The following is a 12,528-nucleotide window of genomic DNA, read 5'->3' on the forward strand; positions in this document are numbered from 1 at the left end:
CACATATTAATCACTAGCTTCTATTAAATATTATGGATCAGGATTATGCTAAGTATGTGGACTGTTTGTATATGCGCCCCCTCCACCACCAAAAAATTATCTTTGATGTGATAACTGACGTCGGGGTGCCCAGGCCTTTGGCAGGTGACTAGAACAGAGGGCAGTGCCCCTAGAATGACATTACTGTCCATGGAGAAGGGGCTCTGGTGAGAACACAGAAAGAAGGGGTAAGAAATAATTTACTCCTGTCGTTCTCAATCGATCCAGTCAGAAGAGTTTTGCTGTAGCATCCCAGATAACACTCAACAAAGATGTGAAGTCAATACTACTATGTTGTTCAATAAACTAGAACATAAGGTGTGGCACTGGTGTTACACACCTCATTTATGAGGCGGAGTAAGGGGCCTTACCTAAGGATTTCAACTTTCTCCGGTGTTCAATGCCCCATCCCCCTCTCCTTCAAAGTCAGATTGGGGGAGGAGGGGAAAACAGTATTGCAAAAATAATGGTCAAATCTCCCAACTGTATCAGTGGTTCTCAGTGTTTATTCGCATCTTGATAACAGCCCATGGTTCAAACACAGGTTCCTGGAATTCACTGTCAAGTCTTCTAGTTTAGCAGGTTTCTTACTGGGTCCCAGTGAACAGAGTAAAAGACAAAGAGAAGGAAGGAAGGAAGGAAGGAAGGAAGGAAGGAAGGAAGGAAGGAAGGAAGGAAGGAAGGAAGGGAAAAAAGGGGGCTTACACTTTAAAATTAAAACAATCACCATATTGGCTAGAGTTTTACTGTGCCAGCTTCCATGACGAGTAATCCCTGTAATTACTGATGCAATTCTCACAAATGGCCCCTATCTAATGAGGAAGTCAACACCGCCTGTATGTGTCAGAGGTAAAGTCCAGGATTCAAAAGCCTCACTCTTCCCAGTGTTTAAATTCCCAGGGTATCCCACCAGTGTCGATAGTACTCAGCAAAAAATGAACTTGATGTCCAGCCAATCCGAAAAGGAGGAAGTGACAATCACCTCTGAATGGGCATCAAAACACCAAGTTGTCAGGATTAAATACACACAACTTTTATCCGTCGATTATATCCAAACGTAGCTGAAAATTTATTATCTACATTTTATAGTAGAGAAATGAATACATAACCAAGTAACAAGGTGATAGAGGGATCCCACACCAGTTGAGAGACAGAGGGCACAGATTTGTCAGAAGCTAAAACTTAACACAGTTTCTGTCTATTAAAACCCTGGAGGGAGGAACTCAGCACCTGACGCCCTTCACCCCTAGGGTACTTAGCCAGCCCTTGGTCTGTTGAACCTGGGTCTCACTATGTAGCCCAGGCTGGCCTGGAACTCACTATGAAAACCAGACTAGCACTGAATTTTCCATCCTCCTGCCTCACCTCCTGAGTGCTGAGAATACAGACGTGGGCCACCAAGCCTGGCTTGACATAATCGTTTCAAATAGTATACACTAATTGAGAAGAGATTGCTCTGAAATACTATTCTTACCATTTAAAATGTGCTGCAGGGCGCAGGAATATATCATAAGAACTCAGCTGGTTATGGCAAAGTCACTACCTGGAGGAATCAGGGAATTCCTCCAGAGGAAGCCAAATCCCAAGGAGTTTTTGGTGTTACTTGGCTTGTTATATATCAGCTGTATTGTTGTGAAAATCATGTGTGCCTTCATAGTTTTCCCAACTGACTTTCCCCTATGAAGGGCTGACAGTGTGGACTGATCACTCTCTGGACATACACGTTCCAGGTATTTGGAGAACAGCCTCGGGAAAGGCTTTCTCTGGAATCAGATTAGCCACTTTTAAGGACTACAGGAAACACCACCCAGGTGGGCGCCCAACTTCCGAGGATAACAATGATAACAGCCCACCTGCAAGTCTCCTGACTTAAATTCCACAAGGAGACACTGCCCAGGTGGGCGCCCAACTTTCAAGGACTAACAGTGATAGCAGCCCACATACAAGTCTCCTGGCTTAAGGTAAATTCCACAAGGGGACACCGCCTAGGTCAGGTGGACATTAAGTAATAGCTTTATACAATTTAGCTCAGACCCTTCCCTCTTACAGCCTTACTAACCACTTCTAGGAATATTTAGATTTCTAACATTTTTTTCCAAACACATTTTAGATTATAGTTGTGCACATAAGATCCCTCTTCTTAGATATTACCCGAATTTAGCCTTTAGTCAATTCATTAGTCACTTCCCCTTTGGGTTGCAAATGGTAATTAACAGCTATTGCCCCTCTTTGTGATTCTTACCACCCCTCCATTTGATCCTGATAGCGGACAATCACTGCCTGAGGAAGTTTAGGCTGGGTGTCCTGGGTGGAGGGGAGGATTGTGATTTTTGGGGGATATATAACTGTAAAGCAAGAGATGATGTGATAGATTCTTCCCCGGACCCTGGAAAGGAGACTATTAGGGGCTGGACCCCATTAGTTTCTGATAAAAAATGTTTTATTTTATGGAGTTGGAAAGATTCCCCACACACACACTACAAGAACTTCTTGTTATGTAATTCTGGGCAATTAATACTTTTTTTAAAAGGTGTGGGCAATGGAATATATTGAGACTATACCTGAGGATACACCTAGACCTCACATTTCTCTGACTACAATCAAATCATAGAACAGTAACTCCCAATGCCCATGCTGCTTTTCGTTTGTACCCTCTTCCCTCTGGAAGTGGCCATCAACTCTCAGAGGCTACACAACAGCTCAAAGTGGATGGTACTTTTCACAATCTCCTCCCAGTCTTCTACTCTCCAATATGTTGGTCTCAGAATTGTCCAAAAATACAGGTATCCCTCAAGGCAGTGCGAAACGCTCAGACGGTTAAGTGCACTGCCAACACAGTTTCCTATTTAAATTTCATAACCCTGGCAGTGATTTACGCAAATCCACCAAATCATTATGCTGTGTCATAAATACCCAATTTTTTAAAGAATGATATCTTCATTCCACCCCTCCCACAAAATGTGAGCATATTAAGTATCGTTCCTGTTTCTGAACTTCAAGTATCCGGATAAACCGAGTAATTTCCAAAACAAAAATTCATAGCTCGCTTTATGCCTCGGCTGGATTTATCTAACCACCACGGCTGCTGATGAAAATGCTAAGATTTAGGATGAAAATTCAGACACCTGGGAGGTGGGGGGACTCAACAAGGGCGCCAGCCTGATTCTTAAATAGCTCAGCTTCAACTCCATGGAAACGGGAGGGAATTCCCACTAGCCGCACTGTAATCAGGATTTTTGTGGGCCACCACTTACTTCCAACGAGCCTCTTAGAAAGTTGCAAATTAATTCAATTTCTAACTGCTCTAAACACTGGGTCTGAAGCCAAACAGAAAGTGCTCGGTGGTGGGAGCGGCGCGTCCCGCCCCGCGGACTCCCAGACCCCCGCGCCCGGCACTGCGGCCCGTACCTGCCCGGCCGGCCCGAGCCCGCGCTGCCCGCGCCTCTCCCGGGGCCGCCGCGTTCGCCGTCCGCCAGCCAGGAAACCATCGCCGCGGCCTGCGGCCTGCGTCCTCCGGCCGCTCCTTCCTCCAAGGACACTGCGAGCTGGCTGAAGGCGTACAGCAGCGAGCAGAAGCCGCAGGCCAGGCACAGCCCTACGACCCGCAGGTAGCGCCGCATCCCGGCCCGCGCTACCGCCCCCGCCGCCGCCGCCGCCGCCGTCACCGCCGCCCCGCCGTCGCCGTGCCCGCCCGGGCGAACTGCGAGGAGCCCCAACGCGCAGCCGCAGCGTGACCAGCCCGGTTCCCGCCCCACCCCGCCCCTCCTTCCAATCCCCTCCAGGTCCCACTCCGCCCCGCCCCGCCCCAAGCCCCGCCCCACACACCACGCCCCTTACCCTGTCGTGCCACGCCCCCATCCCCGCCTCCGCTGTCTGCCACGCCCCTATCCCCGCCTCTGAGTTCCGCCACTCCCCTAGTCTCTCCGAGTCCCGCCTCCGCGCCACGCCCCAACTCCCGGCCCCCGCTCGGCCGCGCTTCCGGAAGCGAACTTGCGCACAGGAGCGGGGCCTGGCCACCGTGCAGTCCGGAGATGGACGCTGGCGCCCCTTTAGAGGTTGTCCAGCTCTGAGCTGCGGAGAGGTGTAGCGAAATGAGCTAGGCTCCAGGCCCTTGACCTAAATCTGCGACTCTTCCACTGCGTGGTTTGTGCTTGAATTCTAAGATAATCGCTGCGTGATTAAAAGGACAGCGTGGTTTTCCGCACTCGCTAGCTCTTCCTCGGCCCATCCTGCTCCCCACGGACCTCAGCCTCGGGTCTAGATCGTCTGTGCTTCGTGCGACCTCTTCAGATGCGGCGGTAGTTCTGGCCGCTCTGCCTGCTCCTGCCCCTCCACACAACAGACTGGGAGGCAGGGGTCCTACCTTTTACGTTTTTGGACTTTGCTTACAAACTCATTTGCGTACCCAAAGCAAAATTGGTCGTCTCCCTACGGAGCCTCCCTTCCTCCTCCTCCCCCGACTTCCTCAGCTACTTCCACGCCGAGCATTCACTCGCCACTTCCCGCGCCGTGAGCGTTGGTAGAAACGTAACTGTGTGCAGCTCCAGTACTGGTGCGGGAGGCCTGCGGTGGCGACTTTACAAGGCAAAATGACTAACTTAAACTTCATGATTATTCTTAGATACCTTTAGTCCTTGAAGAAAGCATTCGTGGAGCACCCGTGTCTGACCTAACATCCTCATGACTCAAAACCAGCGGACCCCTGGTTTCCACCAGTTGGAAAGCTAAGAATGTCATCAGTTAAAGATCTAAAACCTGTCAGTTTTTCCTTAGTGTGCTAATCATCAACCTGGTGATCCAACCGGTGTCTGGAAAATGTCTTAACTTCTGACTTGCTTTTATTCTGTTACTGTAATGTAAATGCTTCCATGTCGGAACATGTTATTCCAGGCAACCTGAATCCACGTTCCCCCTGCCCCACTCCCCGCCGCCGCCATGCACGGGTCACTCATAATTGGCTCAGAATAAATTCTCTTATTCCCTTTCGAAAAGGGCTGTTTTACACGGACAGGATAGCCATCTGTAAGGTTTTGGACACGCCCCAAAGTTCAGTCAGTTGTGCCTTCCTGTATAGTTGAGATTTCTTAGCAAGGGTGGCCTGAGTAAGGGAGGGAATTCTAGACCGAGTGAGCAATGAAACCAGCTCTTGTATTCAGGAGACTGTGAGAAGTGTGATGCCAAGATAAGTGAATGCAAGAGTGGACCCGAGGAGTGAGTGATAAGACTGCAGAGAGGAATAGCAGTTACAGTGCCTTGCCTCAGCAAACTCCTGGGAGTTTGAACTTGATCTGCGTGAAGGCTTTTTTAAGGAAGGAAGTAACATGATCACATTTGCATTTTAGAGAGCAATTCTGGCTGCAGTGAAGGTTGGAACAGAGATTGGAGAAAGTGGATTCAGAGCCAAAACTGAGGCTTAAACACACACTTTAAAATGTACTTTAAATGCACACAAAAATACATTTAAACACACACTGAAACAATACATTTAAACAGCTAAATACTTTAAAATGCACACTTAGAAATGCCCACACTTAAAACACAAACATTTTAAAAAATACAGGTAAAATGCACACATTTAAAAATATATAGACACACTTAAAAGCATACTTAAAATGCATGCATACTTAAAAACATGCTTAAAATGCACACACACACACACACACACACACACACACACACACACGCTTCATGAGAAAAACCACACTATTGAATTTTCAAGTTGCACATCTGGGTCACTGAGAAGTTTGTCCACAAAGGACAATGTGTGGGCACAGCAGCTTTCAATCCCCACACCAAAAGCTGGCTCTGCAACCATGGGGGGGTCACCAGATGAACCGTGGGCTGTTTCCTCGCTTTAAGGATTGAACTTCTTGCCTTACCTAAAAAAATACAAAAGAAATCCAGTGAACTGTCAAGATGTGTGAAGACAAAGAAAGCATACGTTTGTTCATTCAATAAATATTTATTGCGTATTTTCTACATGCCAGATAAGAGGCTCAGATGCACAGTTTTCAGGAATAAAAGGAGTGTCCTGCCCTCAAATGGGAGACAGGCCAGTAAAAACACAAAGAGTACTACATCTTTCTAATACACCTTACAATTCTTAGAGAAATAAAGGTTTTTAAAAGTACAGAAAATTACAAGGGCACTAACAAGAATGGAAAATGGGAGGATGTGGTGGTACTAGCGAGAGTAAGAGCGAGTACCCAGGCAAAGAACGGTCCATTTAAAAGATGCTGAGTAAAGCTGGCTTGACGATTTACATATGTAATTCCTGCACCCTGGAGGCAGAGACAGGGGTACCACCATAAGCTCAAGGCCAGCCATGGCAACATAGTGAGTTCCAGATCAAACTGGGCTACAGAGTTGCTATTCAGCCCGGGAACTGTGCTTGAGGTGACTCCAACAACATGATCCAGAGAGGCAGAGGACATAGCCTCTCTCCTATTTCTGCCTCCTGTATCCAAGCTGGTACCTACCAAGCACACCAGAGAAAAGAAGTAACAAACTACAGCTTCTTTCTCCTCCCCCACCGCCCCACCCCCGCTCCAGAAGGTGCAGGCAATGAAGATACTCTAGTATTGGTGGCTCGACCCTAGAAGGTAGGGAAGAATGAAGGATTGGGGTGCTTTTTCAGTATGTCCCTTGACTTGTTACATCAAGGCAAAGATATTGACTGGTCAAGGTGCAAGGACTCCTTCAACTTCTCATTTATCATGGCCTCCTAACTAAGAAGCAAATTTCTTGCCAAGAGGTCTCCCATGGGATATTTTAGGAAGTATGAAGTCTATAACTTTAAAGAGCCTTATTGGTGAGGGTGGTTAATGAAGTAAGGATGAATTGAGCGTTGCTAAAACAGGGATTTCTGGGAACCTATTTGATGAAGAATGGGGTGTGATGTAAGAGAGAGGAACTTCAGCTCTTGTGAATATGAACATTCTCGTGGATGTTCCTTTGGGCTAATGGTGATATGGCGTTGCAGCACCAGGGGTCAGGGGGACTTCCTGGCACTAGAATGCTTTTAGTTTTAGATGACTCCCTGTTTTATTCCCTTTCCCCTTATATATCCCTCATCTTCTTCTCAAAGCCCCCTTTCCTCCCCAATTTTGCCTGATCATGGACCAGAGCTTATGTCTTAATTTTTTTGTCTGCTTCTAAGAGTCCCAGACATTGAGAGACAAGCTTCAAGTGGTTCCTCCCTGTCTCTGTCTTGTAGTGAGATGTAGTATTTACTCTTAACATAGGATCCTGGGAACCAGGAGTTCTGAGGAGGAGACTGGATTTTGCTGTTAGTTGATGTCAATGATGATTCTAAAGTAGTGGCTCCAGAGCTCCCTAACACAGTGAAATGTGTAAGAGCAGAGAGGGGAGATATTAGTGTCTTTCCCTTCCTCATTAAAAGTGTTTTGGCCAAAAAAAAAAAAAAAAAAAGGAAAAGAAAGAAAAAAGGTTGCTAAGAACAGCTTTTTTTTTTTTTTTCCCAAGAAGAAACTACATGTGGGAAAAATGAGGAGTGATCTCTTGACTCAGATTGTTAAAGCCATGGAATAGAACAAAGGGAAGGCAGCCAACAATCTATAGCATCCAGAATAATCATGTGCTTGACACAGGGGTTCAAGACCATGCCATGTCATCTTTTAAGTTCCTTCTAAAAATAAAAACCTTTATACACCTACACACCAAGTCCTGGTTGACTGGAAAGGGGAGGAGTCACTGGCCAGGATTCACTCACTACATTTTTATATTTCAAAACTGACTTTTATTACTGAAAACAACTTTACCCATTTCAACATCAAGTGAATTTCTTTCATTTATTGTATGTATGTGTTCCAAGTCTATCTCTAGAACAAACGATCTTTAACTTTCCAGTGACAGGCTGGGAAAATCCAAATTCAACTCAAAAGTACAAATGTGAGTGAAGAGAATGAAATTTAAAATTAGGCATATTCAAGGTGCTAATAATGTAGGCAAGGACAGGAAATGAAATTTCAAAGTGGTAATTTGTTAAGTTTTCTTTTTCTAAAGCTACACAAAAGATCTCTGAGATAGAAAACTGACTGTGGACTTGCACCAAATTTTAAGACTTCTATTTTAGAAAGTATGGGGCTAGAAAGATGACTCAGAGGTTGAGTTCATAGTGCTCTTGCATTCTATTCCCAGTACCCATTTTGGGCAGCTCACAACCACCTGTAATTCCAGTTTCAGGGGACCTCATGCCCTCTTCTGGACTTCATATGCACGTGCGCGCACACACACACACACACACACACACACACGTAATTAAAAACAACAATTTTAAATGTCGGTGTTCTCTCCTCTCGTTCTTTCCATTCATCCCTCTCTTCAGCCACTCAAATATGTATACAGTCCTGTCTATTATTTCCTTCTCATTTCTACCTTTGAGTGTTTATTTAAAAAGAAAAAAGCAATCCTATGGGAGAAATCCTCTTGCCTAGGCCTCCCAAGTGCTAGCTAGGGATACAGGTGTGCATCATTGCTTCTGTTCCCTCATATTCTTTTCATATCGACATATCAATATTTTAATAAAGAGAAAATGATTCTTAGCTATCTGTGGGAGTGCACACCTCTATTATTAGCATTGGAGAAGCTGAAATGGGAGGTTTACAAGGTCCGGGCCAGCTGGTTGATAAAGCAAGACCCTGTCTCCAAACAAAATACAAAATTAAAAACAAACATTTGGCTGGATGTCGTGAAGCATGACTTTGGTGCCAGCCATTGGAAGGCTAAGACAGGTATCTCTATGAATTCAAGGCCATCCTTGTCTACACAGCAAGATCCAGGACAGCTACAGAGATAGACCCTGTCTCAAAAGCAAGAAAAAGTTGAGTATCCCTCAGACTATCTCATTCTGTACTAGATATATCCTCTTTATTCTGTACGTTAGCCCTCCTGGGCCTGACGCTATCACTGTGTTTTTCTGAAAACTCAACTTGCTCCATGTGAAGACGTGCTCACTGTTTTAGTCTTCCTTGCTTCTCTCCTCCCAAGCTAGTTTCCTACTGTCCAGATAGTCCCATTTTTGCTTAATTCCCCCACCCTCAAGTAGGCACAGGGTCATCTCATTGTTGCTACAATTATGAAGTAAAGGAAATAATGAGAACACACATGGGGAAGCCCAAATTATTAAATCTTCGTCTTCAATTTAGTTTCTGAATTTTCCTATTAAAAGTTTACAGAAAGGTGATGACCAGAAGGTAGCTAGCTTTCTTCTACGAGTCATCAGGTGAAAAGATTCAACCTCAGGCCCTGGGAGTCACTCCTCAGAAACTGCAGGGGAAGGAAGCAAAGGCACCAGATTCTTGCCCCAAATTTACCTTTGCCTTATCCTCACACTTAGAAATAAAACAGTTTTTAATTACTAGTATAAAGGAGCTGGAAAGACGGATCAGTGCTTGAGAGCTGTTGCTCTTGCAGAGGGACGGCTGGGTTCAGGTCCCAGCACCCACGTGGTGGTTCACAAGCCTCTGTAGCTCCAGTGTAGGTACAAGGGATCCAGCGCTCTCTTCTGACCCCCACAGGCTCCAGGCACACACGGGTGCCCACATACACACATAAGCATAACACATAAAAAAATTTTTGATTTCTAACTTTAAGTCCTATTTATCCACGGGAGTTGAGGCAGTTTAAAAGAACAAAAGAAATGCATAAAGTCAGAATTGGTAACAAATATATATATATGTATGTGTGTTATATACATACATATATATAAAATAAGTTAGACTATAGACAACCATTGAGTCCTACATAAATTATTAAAACAGCCAATTTTAGCTAAAATTTCTTACAACTCCATCAAAAATTGAGAATAATCAATTAACAATCTGAATTGCCTGCAAGAAAATGGCAAACTGATTTCTCAGATGAAGTAAACCAGCTGAAATCGGTCTGAGTAAGATTTCTAACTGGACAGTAATGCAGTAGCTCTCTTCAATACCTTCACAAAAAAAAAGAAATGAGACCTTACTTTCAAAAATTAAGGGGAAAAATGGCTCGGGGGCGTTAAGAGAACTCAGTTCTTGCAGAGGACCTGGGTTTGGATTCCAGCACCCACATGGTGACTCTCGGCCACCTATTCCTCCAGTCCCAGGGGATCCAACAGCCTTTCCTGCCTCCTCAGACACTGCACGCGTGTGCACCTACACATGCAGGCAAAACAATCATACACATAAAAGTAAATATATTCAATAAATTAGAAGAAAATGATTCATCTCAAATTACATTGCTTACAAGGGTAAAGTTTTGACAATCCAAGCTGGAGTAACAAATCACAGCTAGTTCAAACAACTGGTCACATTTGGTGAACCACAAGCACCAAAATGAGGCCCAACACTCTAGTGCAGACTTGCAGTGATGTTTCAGGCCTAGGGGAATTTTCTCAGAAAAAGGTTCCAGGCCCTCCTTCCCCTATTTCTATGTCTTGTACATATTTTTTTTTATTGTTACAGGGATATCCTACATTTATAGATCTCAAAAATGTGAATTCCATGTCTTCAGCCTCTTCATAACCAAACCTTGAAACAGTAACTAAAAGCCAAAATGTATTTAGTAAATATCCTAACTAAATAATACCGATGTGACAAAAATCTAGATCACGAAAATTCAGGCAAGTACTGGATGGTAAGCTTTGGCCTGTGAAAAGACGCAGAATGCAGAGCTGGGGAGCTCGGATGAAAAGGTGCTTGCACTGAGCGCATGGATGGGGATTCATTTGATTCTCCAGACCCTACAGCTGAAAAAAAAGAAAAAGAAAAAATTCAGTCAGCCACACCCGTAACCCAGGACTGGCAGTAGAGACAAGCAGTCCCTTGGGCTCACTAGTCAGTCAGCCAGCCTGGTTGGCTGGTTACTAACTCGGTTAGTAGCTACAGACCCCTAAGAAACTTTGACTCAAAAAAACAAGGTGGGGGCTAGAAAGTAAGGTCAGTGGATAAGAGCTGATCTTACTGCTCCTAGAGAGGGCCTGGATTCGAGTCTCAGCACTTAAATGGTGGTTTACAACTGTCTGTAACTCCAGTCCCAGAGGATCTGGCACCACGGTACATGAGCACACAAAAGAAAACCATACATGAGCATACAAAAGAAAACCAAACAAACCCAAAATAGGCACACACCTATCATCCCAGCACTTAGGAGACAGCGGCAGGCAGACCTCTTCGTCCATGAGCTCAAGGCCAGCCTGGTATAGACAGTTCCAGGACAGCCAGGGAGACAAAGAGAGGCCCTGTCTCAATCAATTTTTTTTAATTAAAAATTAAAAACAAAAAAACAAAACCTGGTGGGTAGCTTCTGGGGAATGACACTGGCAGCCCTTGCACAAACATACTTTACACACACACACACACACACACACACACGACACAGAAAACAGGAAATGTCTCGAAATACTGACACCTTCCAGAACTCTTCCATTTTCCAGTGAAGCATCTGGTCTTCTCACAGTATTTCAAATGGTCAGGAATTGGCCCAGCTCATAAAGACCGGATGATCTACACTGACTAAGCCTAATTAGTACACGGGAATCCTAACATTTAAATGATCTGGGCTAGTAGCTATGTGTGTTCTGAAATTTACATGAAGAAAACTTGTCTGCAGTAGCTTACAGTGGACTGGCGTGATGAAAAACCACTCTAAAGTATCAAACACAGTGCTGCCCTACTTCAGAGCATGTGCTGAGGAAACTGCTGATGACGAATTATGAAGATGACTTAGCACTGCATGGCATTAACATGCCCCCAGAGACTGGGGTACTGGGAGGTGTAGTCCAGAGGCCTAGCCACCCTGACACTCTCTCTGCCCCTTCCCTTTGTCCCTTTCTCACTGTCTTCCAGGCCACCTCTTCCTTTCCTGTGCTGTTAGTAGAGCTTGGTTTCGGTCGCTCTTAAGCCTTCCTGGCCTTCTGCTTCTGAAAACCATCAGTGACGTCCTTGTGTTCTGCCCCTCTCACTGCTTGCCTCTGGCTGTTTTTGTCACCGATTTTTCTGTACCGCTTTGTCACATTCTTTGTTCCGGGCTTCTGCACGTTGGCGGTGGTTGAGAGGGTAGATAGCATGAAGTCGAGGCGTTATTATTTTATTGCTATCCTTGCCTCACACACACATTCTTGTTTTCCCTTCACTGTAAAATCACACAGCCAAGGTTCCTTTCTGTGACTAGTTCCTACATCAGATCCTTACAAAGATTCCAAAAAAGAGGTAAGCTGCTAAGAAAGTATAACAAGCAACTCAGTCATTTACCATTAATGTATTCAATATAACAGAAGTACATCCTTTCAGGCACTGAGGATTTATACCTAAAAGAAACTTGACATATGCCATCAACTTAGTTGATTTTATTTCTTCTATTACTATACTTCATCTGGTCTATTACCACTATAATTTTAGGAAAGCACTTAATAAAGCCTTTAATTAAACCTTAATTAAAACCTTTAAGCCATTAAGTCATCCATCCTACAGAAAGTTGTAAGAGTGT

The 12,528-nt window shown here is 44.7% G+C and overlaps 1 protein-coding gene across 6 annotated transcripts in view; it reads right to left on the reverse strand.

Annotated features, from left to right (window-relative positions):
• Gxylt1 (glucoside xylosyltransferase 1) overlaps positions 1-3,700 on the reverse strand; it is a 43,025-nt gene extending 39,325 nt beyond the window's left edge. For 3 of the 6 annotated variants that reach the window (XM_052748705.1, XM_052748704.1, XM_052748703.1), the window contains exon 1: positions 3,448-3,700. In XM_052748705.1, coding sequence (XP_052604665.1) covers positions 3,448-3,659 — 212 coding nt within the window. In that variant the 5' untranslated portion in view covers positions 3,660-3,700. The remainder of the gene's footprint in view (positions 1-3,447) is intronic. The other 3 variants (XM_052748707.1, XM_052748706.1, XM_052748708.1) reach the window with 2 other exon arrangements.
• Between the last annotated feature and the right edge of the window lie 8,828 nt (positions 3,701-12,528).

The sequence above is a fragment of the Peromyscus californicus genome, unplaced genomic scaffold (genome assembly GCF_007827085.1).
Source record: "Peromyscus californicus insignis strain IS unplaced genomic scaffold, ASM782708v3 Scaffold_20__1_contigs__length_68692818, whole genome shotgun sequence".
In the NCBI taxonomy this organism is placed as follows: Eukaryota; Metazoa; Chordata; class Mammalia; order Rodentia; family Cricetidae; genus Peromyscus; species Peromyscus californicus.